General features: G+C 41.5%; 1 protein-coding gene across 1 annotated transcript in view; it reads left to right on the top strand.

Annotated features, from left to right (window-relative positions):
- Nucleotides 1-1,887: 1,887 nt before the first annotated feature.
- mnat1 (MNAT1 component of CDK activating kinase) overlaps nt 1,888-19,028 on the top strand; it is a 34,624-nt gene continuing 17,483 nt past the window's right edge. Inside the window, exons 1-6 of the mRNA XM_062440281.1 lie at nt 1,888-2,085; nt 8,950-9,102; nt 9,511-9,584; nt 10,261-10,364; nt 10,588-10,728; nt 12,031-12,162. Coding sequence (XP_062296265.1) covers nt 1,997-2,085; nt 8,950-9,102; nt 9,511-9,584; nt 10,261-10,364; nt 10,588-10,728; nt 12,031-12,162 — 693 coding nt within the window. The 5' untranslated portion in view covers nt 1,888-1,996. The remainder of the gene's footprint in view (nt 2,086-8,949; nt 9,103-9,510; nt 9,585-10,260; nt 10,365-10,587; nt 10,729-12,030; nt 12,163-19,028) is intronic.

Raw genomic sequence — 19,028 nt, 5'->3', positions numbered from 1 at the left:
AATCTAAGGAGGAAATCAATTTAAATACTGTGACTCTTTGTCTGAATGTAGAAGAATTGACAAAATGTCCACAACACTCCCTGTTTCAGCTTATATTTTCCAAATACCTTTTTATTTGTATTATTTTTCAATTGGATAAATGTTTAATAGCATTCAAGGCAGATCTATAACAGCTGAAGTTGATGATATTTGAAATAGGGTAAGTATTGACATTTTTTGTCTATCACAAGCCACCCAGACATTATATCAAGCCAAAACACATCACATCATGATCCCAAGAAGCAATGTAAGATCATACTCAATCCATTCATTTTTAAAAGGTTTGATGTAGCCTTGGAGTATTTGAAGGCAACATCTTCATATTAAATTCACTCTCAGTCCATCTCTCGACATATTTCTGTCTTCTAAAGACGCTCTGACGTGTTATTTTCCCTTTTCCCTTTTCCCTTTTCATTTCAGAGTCAGTTTATCTGTCTTACATAAATAGGATGTGCATTAGTAAGGCATTTAAAAAAATAAGCATTAGTAAGCTAGTAAAGACCACAGAGGAATATGTGAAAGCTAACTAGCTTTGTCTTGCAGCATCATGTTTTTTCTGTCAAAACTTCAAAACTGAGGAATTGGTCATTTTTGTCTTTTGCGAATAATCATTTTCAGTCCAGTGTGGCAATGGAGTCTAACCTTATGGACTACTTTGTTGTCCTAACAACTATTGACATTTATACATTGTCACTAAATCAATAAAAGACGGGTCTGGGCTTGTTTTGGATACAGTAAAGTGCACCTGCTTTCAAAGCTGTTGCACTTGGAAATACTGCTTTTAAATTAAAACTATTCAACCAATCCGCCCTGTAGTCATTATTTTAACAATATAATATCATCATATGTGGCTTGTATATGATAATCAGATTATATATCTATTATAATTAATTATTTATTTCCCCAGTTACACACTAAACCAGATACTATAGCGTTAGAGGCAATGGGGGAAAATCATATAGGGAGATTTTTTATTAATTTAATTTAAATTTTGATTATATTCTTACTTGCAGACTTACATTAGATCATGGAAAATGGGAGTCATCTATAGGCTACCTCACAGAGGAGACTAATACCAATAAATAAAAACTGACATTTATATACATTCTCTCTAAATACCATTTTTGTGTTTCAAAGGTCACGTTTTGTCATATACTTAGTAACAATGCAACATCATTATCAGTTATGAAATTCTTTGACTTGGAACCAACTCAGCTTTATACAAGAAGTTAAATAAGTCAAATAGTGATATAAGTAACCACAAAAGGCATGTAAGTTTAAAAAAACAAGTAAAGGACAGTAAAAAGTGGGCATAGTTAGTGATTGAAATCAAAACAGTATTCGCATTGTCATTATAAGTACTGGTGCAAAGAAGAGGTGTTGTGTGATTAATATAACCTTATTTATCTAAAGAATCAAATAATAATAATAATAGTGGTGTATAACTTAAATAGTGGTATCTAAATAGTCATGGGAAAACAGGCAATGTAATGCAATACTGATATGAATACAAGTGACCAGTGGAAAATAATGTATGTAGTAGTTATTTAAACAGTAAACAGTATGTAAACAGTTGTTCTTAAGGGCCAAATGTGTGACTTGAGGGTCCAATCATTGATCTGTGTACGCCATTGTGTTACTGTAGTGTGTGTGTAGGATGCTGTGTGTGTGCAAGTGATAGTGTGAATACGTGAAAAATAAACTACTCAGCTCTTTTTTTGTACCTCGGACCTCCCGGGACTCTCCAGGGACCCCTGGGTGCGGTTGCACCACAGTGTGACCACCGGCCGCTGCTGTAGAGGTCATCATTAAAGAGGAACTAATCTTATTAGTGGAGCTTCCCGTCGGACCACATTGTGTGTGACGCAGTGGTTTGCCGCCTGGAAAGTGACAGGAGAGCTGTGGCGAGTTGTTGACATTGTTGTCAAGCTTAATAATTTGTGTTTTCGAGGCAGAAATGGACGACCAAGGGTGTCCGAGATGCAAAACTACGAAATACAGAAACCCGTCCCTGAAGCTGATGGTGAACGTCTGCGGACACACGCTGTGAGTACATTTTACATCCGACAGCTAAACACAGTGCAAACCTCTCCACACCACGACGTTTCTGCTTCAAAAACGTGTAAAAAATGACACATATTAGCACAAGAAACCTCTAATGTGTTTAAAATGATCTCCATCTGTGTTGAGTTTAATATTCAAGCCCATTCAACCCGGTTAGCTAGACTAGCGGAAAACGTTCAAATGCGTCATAAAACCGTCGGCTGTGCTCAATGATGTGCTGCATTATGTAAAAGTCACTCTTATGTTCATGTAGTTTAAGCAATTTAACAGCGTTAAATGTGGCTAGAGAGACTGAAGACCAGTGTATGGGTGCTCCATATCAACAGTCTGGTAGTGTTAAACAATATGGCAGCCAGTTAGCTTTCATTTAAACCAAATAGATGATTGTTTACACCTGGCTCGACCTGCCACAATGATGGAGGACTTTAATCATACACAGCTTTTTATGCGTGTGTGTGCTCATTTCTAACAACATATGACATTTTATGGAAAATACAAGAAGTTATGAGACATAAGTGTATAAACTATGTGTAATTGAAGTTTGATCCACTGAATGAGTCGTGAAGGAGGGCCAGCATCTACTTTCAAATTCAACATAATGTCTCAGTTTCAAGGTATTTCAATTAAATGGGATGTACAGCTTAATTATATCATAACTAATATGTTTTTTTACTTGTATTTGATTAATTGTAAGCTCTGTAAATCTGATTCTCAGGGATCCAACCCAAGACAAAGATGAAAGTCCCTGCCAGACCAAACCTTTACTCTGCCATTAAGAACTATATGGTAGCATTTTTCACTTTAATGCCTAAACCTAGCCACATCAAGGCTTATACCTAAACCCTTTTTATTAACTGTGATAGGACATAGAGCTGGTTTGTGGCTCAGTCACAGCAGGTTTACACATTTTGGATTCATGTGATTGCATAGAATAAAAATAAACAAATACCCTTCCTACGTTACCAAACCCTGAAGAGATGTTTTCAGTTGTTGACATAGTCGAGCCAACAGCCAAAACCAACAAATATTTAATTTAGAGTCACATGAAACAAAGACAAGCAACTAAACCATTGCTTTTGTGAATCTTACACCAGAAAATATTATATATATGATAAATGACTTCATCAATCATTTATCGTAAGTGTAGTTTTTATTATGATGACTTAATATGTTGATTGTTTTATCACAAGTTCACAGTCCTGTTTATTATTATGCTACAGTTTTGATTGTGAGTCAGCCACATCCTCACATCCTGTCAAAACTTGTCTTCTGAGCATTTTTCAATATTTAACCTTGTCATCTGTTTCAAAAACCTGGTCATTTAAATAAAGGGGACATGTTCTCTGCAAGCATCATGCAGGACGGTGAGAGTCTGATGAGAGCATCTTTTCGACCCTGTCTGTTTATTGACCGTACCATCAGGAAGTGGCCATGCTTTGTCATCAGGTCAGCAAGCTCATAACTCACCGCCTCTGTCTGGATGCGGGGCCTCACACAGAAAATTAAAATGATTTTGCAATGAAGCAATTTAGGAGAGATGTCCCAGCCAGGGTCACCTTGGGTTTGTTCCTCAGAGCTGGTGCAACAGTGAATTTATGCACCACTTGGAAACTACTGTACTCTACAGCTGTATTAGTAATTTCATCACTGATGTCATTTGGCTTTTTATTTGCTGCCAGGCTTTTTTTTAGAGTTGTTAAATAAGTGGGTTTGTACTGTAGATTGAGCAATGTGTTTCAATTTCACAGTCGCTGTTTTTCCCCATTTGATGTAATCAACAACTATGTGCAGAAAAAGTGAACAAGGATCAAAGGGATATTTAAAACGTCAAATTATAAAGGCATGTACATTAGGTAAATGCGTACTTAAACTCACATGCAATAAAGCTGCATCCTTCCACATACTAAGTGCAATACTTAGTTATGTATCCCCATTTAAAACAATTCTTGTAGGTTTAAAAGTCATAGACTAGTAGGGGAAAGGTAACTTAAAAAAAAAGATAATGTGTCCATTTCTAAAGTATACCATAACAATCATAGTTGCCAATTATCTCTTAAATTAATTATCAATTCTTATCAACCCAGTTATTTTATCCACTTACCTCTTTTGTGGGCTTGCGTGCTCGTACTCTTGTGCTGAAACAAGTATTCAAACATATGAGTGAATCAACGGGAATTTTAATAATCTTTTCATCATTTAAGTACTTTATCGAGCAAAAATGTCTGTTAATTTTCTACAGGACTAGGATGGGCATTCAACTCTCGTGGTTGAATAATCATTATAAGAAAAATAGATACAGTGCTAAAATAAGTGTGGCTCATTGAAGATTAAAAAGGTCAAGGCGCTGCAATGTCTACTACTTTCAAATGAATGGAATAGGTTAATAATTTATCAAGCAAAAATGCCAAACAGTCACTGGATCCAGTGTCTTAAATGTGAGGTTTTGTAGCTTCTTTCTCTTTTATAATCACAGTAACATAGATTACCTTTTGGACTTTTGGTTGGGTAAAAAAAATGCAATATTATCACATCATACGAGAAACAGTGATGAGAATTTGTTTTTATTATTTTTACTTTTATTTTATACTATTTGTGACATTTTGTGGTATTAATAAAAAAAAAACAAAAAAAAAACTGACGATAAATATAACCATGAGCTGCAGCCATGGTTACACTCTATAATGATTCATTCATTGAAATAACTGTCTCAGCCTCTCTTTCTTGGCTTGGTCGAGTTGCCATTCCACTCGGGGCTGAGCAGCCTTCCTGGCGATGCAATGCAGTATTGAGCTTCTCCACCTCTAACATGCGTCTAAATTTAAACCCCACCACAGCACATTTTGTATCCCTGTCACTGGAGGCGCTTGATGTGTGTTATTTATTACCTTTGTACAGTGGCACCGGGCCCATGTCCTTTGGCATTTGACACTGGGCACACAGGCAGGCACATACAAATGTGGGTTAGGCACATGGTGTTGATTAGCAGGTGGACAGACAAGACACACCCAGTTAATTAGAAATGTGTTCTTGGATCTGATAGACTGATTGTTTCAGGGTGAAGTGGGAAGAGTAGTCTTGGGTGTCGATCGTTCCAGAAATAAAAGCTTCGTTCATTTTCTATGAGACAAGGATTAAATAAAAACATTCTCATTACAAAAACTAGATGCTCGGCTAAAAGAACATTTTTAATAGTAGATTTAAAAGGTCAAGACACTAGACTGTATACTTACAAACTTAACTTCGGTAAATAAAGAGAAATGTTGATCATTTGGAAACTGCCCTTTATTGCTGAACATTTAATTGAAATTGTATCAGAATTGCAGTATGGCTTAATGTAATTTTCAAATCGGAGGAGGAGCAATGTTTGTTAAAGGCAAAATGTGTCTCAGCATACCATTTTAAATTAAATATTGTCATGCTGAGAGTTGTCCTGGCACCATATTTTGCAGACTTGAAAAAAACATTTGTTTGGTACAAATCCCCACAAAAATCTCCATATAATCATATAAATATGTTTTTCAATAAAAAATAAGAATAATGATGTAAAAATGACCATTCCATTTAATATTGTCAAAATCAGTCAAAATAATCACAATTTGATTCAGCAAGTTCAGACCTGCTGTGCTTATGCGCTTTATTGCAAGCTCAGTGACAGGTAGATTAGCTTAGCATAAACAGTCAGGCAACAGTTAGCCTGAATCATCCACCTCCAATTCCCTCAAAAGACACAAATTATTTTTACATTTTCTGTTGTTGCACTGATTAAACAAACGTCATTCAATGTTTTATATTGAATGAGAGACGTGGGAGTGGTATCGATTTACTCATCTAACGTGGCAAGAAAGCGAATTTGGCCGCCCAAATAGTGAGCGAAACATTTTCTTGCTTTTGCTGCTCACAGAGAACCTCTCATTCACACCACTTCACTTGTTCTCACTGTATTTTACCACATTCAAATATTGTGTTTTTATTTTGAGGAACATTTAGATTATGATTAAAAGAAAACTTAACTTAAATTCAAATTAACAATGGGGGATATTACATCTGGAACCTGCATATCTGCCCAATTTACGAGTGTTTAAAGTACACCAAATCTAGGGTTTATTTTTTTACAGATCACACATGGCTGGCTAGCTTCCTGTGTAAGCAATCATACTGTTGGGCCTCAGCATTTTTTCACTGCGCCGCTGCAGGTATTGTAGGTCACGGGGCAGGACAAAGTGTCATAGCGGGCTTGGATTTGACACAAAGTCAGCTCTGCTATGTGAATGTCCAGAGAAGATCATCAGCTTTGCAACAGCTCCTGTCTGTCTTTAGCGCTGGTTGGTTCCTGCTCTTTCTTACATAGGGAAGAGGCAAAGATGCAGGCAATGTCACCAAGGGGCGATGGGGGGTGGTGGAGATGGAAAGGAGTCCTCTTTGCTGAGCCAAGACCCTGTTTACCCTCCTCTTACCACCCCCCCTCTTACCTGCTGACAGCTGCAGATGGGAGAGATAGGAGCCTGGAGCTCTGAGCAGGACAGGTGAGAGAGGGAGGAGTCAGGAGGACTCACTGTGTGACAACAGCCCTGGGACAGAGATGGCAAGCCTCTAGAGATATGTTTGCCCACTTAAATGTCTGCTTTGGCCCAGTCATATAGCTTCAGAAAGAGATTTCTGAGTGTCCCTTTGATTACACACTGCAACAAGCACACAACTCGAGTGTTGTGACTCAGAGAAGGCACACTTCAGAGGAAAGATGGCAAATTGACTCTAAAAGTCTCCTCCCTCCCTTTTAGACGTTCACCCCTTTGCTCTAGAGTTACACAGGATTTCCCCTTTGGAAAGTTGTGTGGTCCATTTATGGGGCAGGGGGCAAGCTACGCCCCACTCCTCGCCCCATATTGATGAATGGCCTCTTTGTGGGCCTGTGGAAACAAGCTGAATCCCCTCCATCTACCTCCATATGGCCAGGCCTATACATCTCCCGTAGCCTCGGGCCACAATGAACATCTGCCTCTTCCAGGCTAAAGTCGAGCAGGGGCTCCTCATGCTCTGTGGCACCAACTGGACAACGCAGATGTTTCTGTCCACAGTTCAGCTTTCATTTTTATTTTGTCGCTTCATCTAAGCCAAGCTAAACTGACATGCTTGTAAGTCAGTCTCTTGTAATGCCTCATCTATTCTGTATCTGTGTGTTGTATGGCTTCAGTGTCACACTTGGCAGGTTGTGCTTGTTTGACCCATATCTGAGACGCTATGCGTAAACAGTCAAACTCCATGGCTCTGCAGTTTCTCCTGTAACTGCTTTTTTTTTTTTGCTTTGAATCCTGCTGATGAAGTGAAATGCCTTGCATGATGACTCCTTGATGATTGTTCTAATAGACTCCATCCCCAGAGAGTTTTTGACAAGGCACCAGTGTCTCAAGCCAGTCCTTGACTTTGGAAAGAAATGACTCAACCATACCATCATTGACGTATGTTGTCTTTTTCCCCTCAACTTTGCTATATTTTTATTATGAAAACTGTCAGTTCTCAAAAGCAGATAGTAGCAGTTGGAAACCAGATGTTGACCATTTCTGTGAAGGTGGTCAAGAGCAGGAAGGTGAATTCCTGTGGAAATAAAGCTCCACAGAGACTTAATTAAAAGAGTGTACTGTGCAAACGTTTATCCAGGCCCTCCACCCCCATCAGGGGAGATTTAGGAACATTCTCATTGTCTTCAGTGTCCAATCCTCACTTAAGTGTGACAGATGGGTAAACGCCTACCTGCATAAAGCTGTGATTGATGGCTAAGCTCAGGGTTGTGCCCTCAGGTAGGTCTGCTAGTTGCTATGGTGCTGTGATGGTGCATGACGTAAACCTCCCTGTTTGAACCTGGGCTTTACCTGAAATTCCCCAACATTATCTGAAGAGTGTTTCAACCTTTTTGTTCAGTACTGGTCACTGGTGGCGAGAGTTCCTGCTCTTTACCAAAGAGAACTGTGATTTGTGGTTGCTTATATCAGGAACCAAAGGCCACCTGAAAAACTCATCATGACTGTGCTGTACTGCTACATATTTTGTCTCGGAAAGTAATCGTATCCATTAAACAGATTTATAGTAGATATTTATATCAATAACAGCCTAAATTTCCACTGTATTTAAAAATGTGGCTCAAATTTCTCCACGATACAGCTTCCTTTCATTCAGGCATCGTGTCAGGAATAATAAGGACTTTTTTTTTTTTTTTGCAAAAAAAGGAGAAAAGTTGGAATAGCACGTGGACATTCAGATACTTTTTTGTAAAATGGATAAATGAAAGCTTTAAACATCAATGACAATTCAGCCTAAAATACTAAGGAATACACACAACACTGCAATTGTCCATCTGTATTTCTCTCCAGAATTACGTAACACTCAGTCCATTCTTATAATGATAGACTACACTGTAAATTACTGAGCTGGATCTTATCATGTTATGCAACGTGGCAGAATGACTGAGGTCTGTTGAAATAACAATAAAGCAAATGTTTTTCCAGTGCAGACAGACACTCCACTGATGGGGTGTCAGACTAATTTCCTCTTGTCTGAGAGTAGGAGGCAGCCTAATCGACATTCCAATCATAATCCCAGCCATCTTTGAGCACTCAGAGGAAATATTCCTATGCCCCATTATCACCCACTGTGCCTGATGATAACTTACAGACATTTTTAAGAAAAACACAGAAATATGCTTCACGGTGAGGAAAGTTGTAGCCACAGCAACATGCACGCACACATACAGCTGACTGCCAGGCTGCGTGGTGGGAGGGTCACTTCTGTAAGGATCAAACACAGCTCGGTGCTATTTTTTAAATTAAATTTTGTTGTCTCTTGCCCTCGCAGATGTGAGAACTGCGTGGAAATGCTGTTTGTCCGCGGCTCGGGAAACTGCGTCCAGTGTGACACGCCCCTGAGGAAGAGCAACTTCCGCGTGCAGCTCTTCGAAGACCCCACTGTAGATAAAGAGGTGGATATTCGCAAGAAGGTGCTGAAGATGTGAGTGAGGGGGGGGGTGAGGGGTGCGGCTCTGTGTGTTTATGTGTCATCCCATGACTCCTCCCACTTCTTAAGCCACCTCTGTCTTTCTCATTACACTGTTTGTTTTGTAGACAATGAGTCTCCCCAGGGGGGCCTCAATCGAGAAGGCTCTTTCCATGCCAGGTTTTTACTTCTCTGCCCCTCCCTGCCTTCTTTCTCTCCCTCTCATCTGTTCTTTAATAGACCCTTAATTGACATCTAACGTGTGTCTATTAGCCAGTATGCAAGCATGTTTTGAGGACATAAAACGGTTGATTTAATGGATACTATAAATGTCTGTTTAGCCTACAATATGCAACCTGTAATGCATATTTGCTCTCATCCGGTTTTACTATTTGTATCATCAGTAATGTTTTTCTTCTGCAGATACAACAAGAGAGATTTTGACTTCCCGAGCCTGAGAGAATACAACGACTATCTGGAAGAAGTGGAGGAAATAGGTACAAGAACCAGCTTAGAACTGACCACTTAAGGGATGCTTAGTACTGGTGAAATGATTTCCCCGACTCTGACTGCACAGGTAGATGTTTAATAGGCATTAGCGCTGGCCAGAGCCATGGATCAGGGGATAGCTCTACCAACATTAACACATCTTGACTGGCAACCTCACATGGGGTTTTAACCCTTACCATTTGGCAAAACAGCTTTTATAGGCTAGTTCTTAAAGTTGGTGCACGGATGTTCAACGTTGACTATCTCCTCTTTTAAACCTACAATACCCCTTAAATTTCCCCTTAAACAGCCTTAAAGTTAAAGCATACTCTTTTCACAGTTTGACAACAGCATATAAGTTAATGTTCTACATCCCCTCATTCTAGCATGTCACTGAAAATCTATCCCACTTTGGTTAAGAGAAATATTGAATTACCAGATTACATTTTTAAGGCTTTCCCCATTGATAATCATCAGATGGGAAATTGTACAGGGCTTGAACTTGTTATACACCATACCATGCATTTAACCATTTGGGCACATTTGCTATATTGGGATCTTGGCTAGGATTTAAAATAACAATATTGTGGGTTTGAACAGTGCTTCTCTGCACAACATGATGGAACCACAAAAAGATCCATTGGTTGAAGAGGTTGATGGTGGTTTATGTCTTCTCTAATGTAGTGTATAACCTGACAAACAACATTGATGTGGAAGACACCAAACAGAGGATGGAGCAGTACCAGAGGGAGAACCGAGATCTCATCCAGAAGAATAAGGCTAAGCTTGTACGTACTGAGTGCAATTATCCATTAATTATACCTTCATTAATAATGATAATTTAAGACTAAAATATACACTAGATGGAAATTTTCTTTTTCTCTTGCTCCCCACTTTGGAGAGGTTAGAATGTCGGGTCGAGTACAATGTGGCATTACCAATGCTGGTGTGTATTGAACCTTATGGGCAAAGAAGTAACAACATCCTGTGTCTTTCTCTTGCCCTCCTCAGACACGAGAGCAGGAGGAGTTGGAGGAGCTGCTGTTGCTGGAGCAGCAGGGCAATGAGCAGCGGAGGCTGGATTTGCTGCAGGAGGAGAAGAGGCAGCTACAGGCCAAGAGGAAGAGCAAGCAGGCTCTGCTGGACGAACTGGTAAGATACACACATGTTGCATGTGCATATATTCACAGAACAGCTAGTATTGTGAAGCAAAGAGCACTCACTTTATGACAGATGTTCCATGTCTTACACACATTCACACACATATGCTCAGCCTGAGGGTTCATGGCTGAGAGATCATTAAGAGCTTATTACCAGTCATTGTGCTGCAGGCTGCATTGTTCTCATTCTGTGATTCCAAAGCCTCTTGACTCCATTGTGTTGAGCTGCAGGCTTTGGAAGTGATTGTTCCTGCAGAGCGGGCTTCTGAAGGACCATCACAGATAGCAGGCTAAGCTGTGTGTTTGTTTGTTTAAGGCACAGGGCCTGTTGACTGTAGGCAGATGAGATCAGCTCTCACCCCCCTGGGGGAACTCTGCTGAGCTCTGACATCTGTACGTCCCTGTGGCCAGAAAGCACACTGTTCTCACACGTGCAGTAAGCCACCAAATACTTTTTGAAGCCTTGTTGCTGATTCCTGATGCAGTGAATAACAACATGAGCGGGAACTTGGAACACACTTGTTGATTATTGTGTTTACTTCATGAATATGAGAATGATGTACATTGAATGTTTGTTTTATGGATTATGGATTATTTATGAATTTATGTTACTTTTATGGGTTTTATCAGTTCATTTCCTCAAGAACTTTGTGAAGTGAGAACAATGTTAACCACATGATGTCATGCATATAAAGCAAATGCACACAAACACTCAAATCAGTGTATTGCACATGCAGCTCAGCACCTGACTGAAAATGTGTCCTTTGCTGATTTTACTTCTGGTCAGTGTTGGAAGCCATTAAATCAGTTTTAGTTGATATTTAAATGCTGAGACACCTCTAGACTGTCCTACCATTGCTGTCCACCCCATCTAAAATACCCTACCTCCTCAGTGAACGTGTCTGAGCTTGTGTTCTCAGACCTCTGTGCTTGGCAACACTCCACTGGAGAAATTGAAACGTCCGACCTTGCATTTAATGGAGGTGAAGGCGGCGCAGTGCACTTGAAGCAGCGTCCCCTGCAGTGCCACAGTTTGTGAATATGGCTTGCATCAATAATGTGAAAGCTAGCCTGAAAGCACCCTATGCTGAATTATCCAAATAGACAGGGATGTCTATCTGGATGGGTGGGGGACTATTTGTGTTCTCACCTCTTCTCAACATACAGCATTTACAGAAGGAAAATGCCTTAACATATATAAGTGTCAGCTATTCCTGATGAAGCACTTTGTTTCATATATCACATACATAAGATACCTTTCTCATAAAATGCTCTATCCTGTTTGTTTCTCCAGGAGCAGTCTCAACTTCCAGCCACCATCTTGCTTGCCCAACATAAGGTCCGTGCTGCCCAGCTGGAGACACAGATAGAGCAACAGAAGCAGGCGGTCAAACCTACCACCCTGTTTTCAACTGGAATCAACCTGGTGAGTGCAACACTTTGGGCATATTAGCAATCTAACCCCCTGTTCATCCAGAGGTCATCCAAAAGAAGAAGCAGACTCTATTGCCTCTCACAAGCCTCATTTGTTTAGTGATGAGCCAATAATTTACATATTCATCTCCAAAAGGGCTTTTTTTTTTCTTCTTTTGCTAATGTACTTTCAAGAATTTTATTTTGTTCAATTCAAGCCCCAGTAGTGCATTTGGTTGTGTATCGTGGAGATCTGGAAAGCTGTTGACCATATTCCTCCATTTTGCTTCAAGTACTTTTAATCTAATTGAGTTAGAGTAGAAAAAAACTGCTTAGGTTTCCTGCAAGAATGATTGGTTGTTGAAAGGTTGTCAATCCTGCATGTCATAGGTGTCCCCGTATGTCCCCACATGACTTTTGAGTCTTAAGTTGAGTTTGGTAGTGCCAGCATATTTCTCGAGGTTCAGTTCACAGTAAATGGTACTTTGTTGTGTCTCCACTGTTTGAGTCCATACGTGTGAACAAACTGTAAGTCATGCATTTGTCAGACTTGGTTTTGCTGCTTCAAGAAAGATGAGCACAGACAGAAAAAAGAGCATTAATAAGCCAAAGGTACTATGACAAATGGCTATAACAGTTACTGTAAGCCCGAGGTTGTGTGGTTGTAAACAACTATTCTCTGGCGGTTCAGTGTTTCTGAGTAGTTAAGGTCATGTGGTGATTTTAGTTGAGTGCTAATTTGAGCTTTATGTGCAGCGCTCGTGAAAATAGTGGTGATAACAGTCTAGACCTTCAAAGGCAGGATGTTCCTCTGTGTTTGGTGCTTCTTCAGTGTGGAAACAGACCCTCACCCCCTAAGTCATGTCATCACATTCTTCTGGGCGAGCAGTGGGACCCACAAAGAGAGCACATGTGGGCTCAATGCTCTGGCCGCGCGGAGCTCTCAGCTTTCTGCTCACCGTGTCTGGAGAGACCTTCCACTTGGCCGTCGTTCAGGTTTTCAGTCGTTTGTTTTCATTTTACTGTGATGAGATAGGCTGTGTCATCACCCCCACTCCCTCCCCAACAACCCTCATGAGGCATGGTTGTCTTCCCACAGTTCAGTGGTGCGTGGGAGAGATATCTGCTTAGTACTCACCTAGGCTCAAGCTGGAACTAAGTTTTGACATACTCAGGTATTATTCGAATCTTACTTTTCCTGTTTACGTTTGACAGTCCTGCCCATTTTATAGTTTTTTCTTTGAAGTAGCCATTTTGAAAAGTTGTTGGTTAAAGAATGACATGCTGATAATCAGTTAGACTGCACAAAAATCATTAATTAATTAATTAAATCCCAAATAGACAACTGGCTTATCCACAACCAGTGAAAAAGCAAGTCTAAATTGAATTGATCCAAATGGAAGATGTGTTACTCTGGCTCTCACCGTCCTGATATACAGCATGAAGTTAAACTTGCTGATGGAGAAAGAAACAGCATGATTATGTTGCTCTTGGCTTCTCCCGTGGCTGTTTTTCCCTGCTTCTTTCTCCCCATTTCTCTTCATCCTCCCATCACTGAGCTCCCGTTGGTGGAGCAGAGCTTTCGCCATGCATCTGCTGTGCTGGACCGAGAGACTCGAGTCAGGGGAACGTGTGGGTTTGGATTTCCCTTCACCTCGGAGTCCATAAGAATGACTTCTGTTTGACTTGGTTGAGTTTCAGCACAGAGCGGTGGATTCCTGCAGATTGCTGGAATTCATTTATCTGCTAGGTTGTGGTCCCTTGTTCCAAGCAGAGTTTCAGTTTTTCTTCAGCAGAAATTAGGAGAAGCAAATGTAAAAACGCACATCTGTAGAGCTGGGCCATTTCAGTGGTATTCTTTTATAGTCAAGCTTAAAGCTGAAACAAAAAAAAAAGTTCATTACCAATTAGTCTTTAAATTAGTTTTTCCATCAATCATTTAGTTAAAATGTTGAAAAATGGCCATCACTGTTTCCCAAAGCCTAAGGTTCATTTGTATTAACCAACTGTCCAAAACCCCAAAACATTCAGTTTACAATAAAATAAAACTATTGTATCTGTTGTTTAACTGTTTTGTACTTCCCTTTTCAGTGATGGTGATATCAGTTAGTGCTGAAATGTGTTGTCAGTACATTGATTAGTCGATTGACAGATGATCTAACCCCAACCCTAACCCTAACCCATAATTATGATCGCCAGTAGTTTAAGTAATTTATCAAGCAAAAATGCCAAACTTTTACTGATGCCACCTCCTGAAATGTAAGGATTGGATTTGCTTTCTCTTTTTTTATTTCATTATAAATGTAAAACTATTATTATATTAACTTTTTTTTTTTTTTTTTTTTTTTTACTGTTGCTCAGAGGAAGTAAGCAATTTGAAAATGTCATCTTGGGCCAGGGGGAGTTGTGATGTGCAATTTTTACTAAACAGTTACTTGATTTATTATAAAGATAACTGAAAGTTTAAGTTATAATCAAAAGAAGCGCTTTCACGAAGGAGAAACAGACAGATTGTGACAGATATGAACTCACAAGGGCTGATTCATGACATCTTGTTTTGTCATCTGGGTGTTATTGGTGCTGTGTAAGTTCACTAGTCATGGAAGCAGATATTCACAGCACCCCACACCCCCACCATGACCACCTGCCCCCCCCCAGCAATCCAGCCAGCTGCTTCTCCCGAGGCCAAGGTGAGCCCTCACCGTTGGAATGACATATCTGCCTGTCTCTGAGCCGTCCGATCCGCGGAACGTGAGGATGCCAATTCCCCTCTGGATTCCCAGTGGCTCCGGTCTTCATTTAAAGAGTGATCTAATGTTGCATCTAGCTTCGTGATGTTGTTTACTGGGAACATGTCAGCAGACATCTCAGCCATGCTGGCACTACTCTTTGCAGGGACGGGGAATCCAACCCTTATCACGGTTATTCTGGTTGTGTGTTAACACGCTGTCGAATGGATGCTCGAGGAAGTTAGCCGATCCTGAGGGAAAGTAGTCTCAGTCCAGGTGTGATGTGAGGTGGGATGGGCCCAGTCTTGCCTCAGGAATGGTCTGAAATCACTCACTAATCCCTCACTTTGTAGGCGCTCTATTGAAGGAAGACACACACATGCCCGCGTGCAGGTGAATGAACAAACACTACACTAAGCACACACACAAATGCGCACGCTAACCTTACCCAGTCTGAGTAAACATCCTTTGAAGAATAAAGTGTCTTTTAAAAATAGACTTCCACTGATATCAAAAGGGACTCTCTGGAGGGAGGCAACTAGTCATTGTTTAAACAGGTTGCTTGTTGTTGTGTGACATATAAGACCAGCCCCAGTGCCAATCCAGATAATCAAGAGTCACGATGACAAGAGTCATTATGGTTGGCACCTGCTCAGAGCAAATATGGACAAATTTAGGATCATTAGCATATATATTACATCTGGTTAAACAGTTCTTTTTAGTTTTCAAATGTATTTAAGGATGTTGGCTTTGTATCAGTACAGTTATTGTAGTTTCTAGTTTAAGAGTGTACGTGTAAGGTTGGGGATTGTCGTTAGCTGCTACAGTGTCCCATTCCTGAGCGGGTTTGACCGATGGGGAATCTCTCCACCTTGGGACAGCTTTCAGCGCCATCTTAAATGGAAGGTCCTCGGTTCCAGCACTGCTGCGGCCCAATCCACTCCTCACAGGCGGCAGAGCAGCTGGCATACCTGACGAGGCCGGCATGGGCACCTAATGAAAGCAGGAGGCACACACACATAAACAACTCACACACACAATCAGCTAAATGTGGGTGGAAAGTTTATCCCTAAACATAGATGTGTAGCTGGCTATAATAACCTCGGGTTCTCTCTGGCTTTATTCCATTCTACACTTAAGCGGTGGAATTTGACTACCATAGAAAACACAAATACACACACACACGCACGCACACTCGTTCTGTGGGCTTGTTTGCTCAGGCCTGTTATACTTGGTGAAGTTGTCCTCTACAGTGACCTCTGCTCGGGAGACATACTCGTCAGCGCAGGCCAAGCTCTGCTTTACTTTCCTCTGGCGGACTGGCCTAACCTGTTTTGCCTGGTAGAGTTGACGGTACATTACCCCCTTTCCCTCCCCTCCCCTCCCTTCCCGTCCAACCTTCACTCACTCTTTCAACATCTTCAGTGTTATTTTTACTTCCTCTATTCACACTCTGAGACACTAGCAGACACAATCTGTATTTTGCCCTGTTGTTTATACTAAGAACTTTTTGAAGTATAATTGATTCACAGACCAAAGAGGAGGTGTTTTTTTTGCAGAAAAGTTCATAACCCATGCCCTTTGGCCTTTTCTTTTTTATTTGGTTGCTGGCATGCATGTTGGTAGCTGCCGGTGCTTAAGGGAAAGGGGGTCAGTTCAGGGGGTAAAGAGACCCGTCAGCTGTGATTGGCACCAGCACATGTGGGCATTCACACCTCTGCCCCTGCCCCTGGCTTGGCCCTGTTTAGGTTGGCCTCATCAACCCTTGCCCACGGGCACGCTGGCCTAGGCCAGCCCAGCGGAAAAAGGAGTTGTCAGCTTTAGGGGCTTTGCGCTGGGGCAGCTGCCACTGGTCAGGCGGTTATATTTAAACTTATAAGGCGAGGGAAGGCACTGTGCGGACAGCAGCTTTTACACTTGCTACTTGCTGCTCAGTGGGCCAGTGGGCAGCCCAAAGCTCTTTATCCACACAGAAGCACTGGCAGTGCCAGGGCAGAAGGTTGAAGCGTGGGCTGAGAATGGGATGGCACTAGGCTGGTCCCTAACTAGGCTTATTAATGTTATCCCCTATACAATGCTGACCACTGTTTCCCTTTCCATTGTTCTCATTATCACTTTGTACATTAATGAAAGGCTCTCACTGCCTCTGGAGCTGTGCTTTAGCTAGCTGAGGCTTCTCGAACCATCGAGAAGAAAGCAGGCGTATGTAGTTTTGCGTGTGTCTGTGGATCTGATGGGGAGGTGCTGATGGAGAGGTTAGTCTCTAAGTGACCTTGATGTGTCCTGCTGAGGTGCATAGTCAGGGGAGAGATGGGACCTGCAGGTTGCTGAGTGTGTGTGTGTGTGTGTGTGTGTGTGTGTGTGTGTGTGTGTGTGTGTGTGTGTGTGTGTGTGTGTGTGTGTGTGTGTGTGTGTGTGTGTGTGTGTGTGTGTGTGTGTGTGTGTGTGATTGTGTGTGTGTGTGTGTGTGTGTGTGTGTGTGTGTGTGTGTGTGTGTGTGTGTGTGTGTGTGTGTGTGTGTGTGTGTGTGTGTGTGTAACACAAAGTCTCTAATTTCTCTGATAAGAATTTTTTTTTTTAACAAATGTTATAAATAGAAATGGTAAAACTGTAAGGAGCATCAAATCATGGGAGGTCCAGAGCAGGTAAAACATCCAAAAGAACATTGTTCCGACATGTAGGAGCAGCTATGGCAAAGACCCAACCATGTCTTGTTTCTAATGTAGACTTTGGCACAGTCTGTACTATGCCTCGGGGGCAGACCTCTCATACCTTAAAAGTAATGTGACTTTTATAAGACCCCTGCCCCATAAAAGTCACATGAATGCCTGTCATATCACTCTGTCAGATAGGCTAACCCTGTTTCTTTCCCAGATGGTACTGTTAGGATGGATGGCCAAGTTAAGAAAGAGTAATGTGACGGTACATCACGAGCCAAAACCTAGAGGCACAAAGTGCAAAACAGTTTTCCCGGGCCAGCACACCTGTCTGCTCTACCACCAACTGGACAGGCACCTAAGTCTGCTTTATTTGACCTTTTGAAGTGGTTCCACTCCTACTAGGAAATTGAAGCTGGTATAACGACATCACTATAACTCTGTAAATGTAGGAAGATCACAAGAGCAGAAGAAGTAGGACTACTCCCTCTGGCGCGCAGGTGATTTCCTCAAATCATCCTCCCCTGCGGTTTTATTAAGATTGATGGTCCCTAGAGTTTCATTTTAGTGTCACAGGGGTATTATAAGACTCTTAAATACCAATAATACACAAACTTAAAAGCAGCATGTGGGCATACAGTACATAATGTTGTATAGGTAGTAAGATGGGCCCCCAGTAATGTTGAAAGCAGATGTTTGCGTTGGCGCTCTCAGAAGTGTTGTTTCAATGGCCCGTAGTCCCTCAGCCATTTCTGCTCTGCTTCGCTGGGCCTGGCTGGGGGTCCCGTCTCTCTCTCCCTCCTTCTGTTGCTTTCTTTCACCGAAGCATTTGGAAAACAACATTCATATGCTGTAATTCACACAAGCTTTTAATAGGACGTGATGAGTCCATGATTGAACGTTTTCAAGTATTATTAGGTAGAGCGGAGGACGGAGCAGCTCTGCGTTACATGGATAGTCAGATGGGCCGTCATGCATCAGAAGCAGGTTATGTGTAGTAACATATATACACATTTCTGTTAACATTTTCAGGAGAACAAAGACTGTTCTTGTGTATGTATGTCTTATGCTGTGTTTGTTCATGCCGATGTGTCTCTGCCAGTTTTCAAGGTGCCCTTGCAGAGGAATGCAACAGAAATGTTTCAAGACTGGCAGTTGGCTGTTCTTTCTGTCGCTTAAAAATCTGATTTACTGCCCTTTAGCCATCTGCAACTTACAATTTGCTGCACTCTTTCTCCACCATTCCACCATTGTAGACTTTTCTTGTTTTGCCTCTCCCTCCACCCTTTCGTCCCAGTGCGAATCTTTGACTGCCGCAGTAGGGGAGCGCTGAAAGTCTGAAAGAAGATGGATGGAGAGACTGAAGGAGTGCGAAAGAGAGGGAGAGTTACTGGGATTGGGTTGACTGGTCTGGGTTTCATTAGCATGTGGTGGGGCCCCACAGTGTTGGATGAATGGATGGGACAGAATGGGGGATCACTGGCACCCTGAGG

The sequence above is a fragment of the Scomber scombrus genome, chromosome 19, assembly GCF_963691925.1.
Source record: "Scomber scombrus chromosome 19, fScoSco1.1, whole genome shotgun sequence".
Taxonomy (NCBI): Eukaryota; Metazoa; Chordata; class Actinopteri; order Scombriformes; family Scombridae; genus Scomber; species Scomber scombrus.
This window is presented reverse-complemented; position numbering and strand designations above follow the sequence as displayed.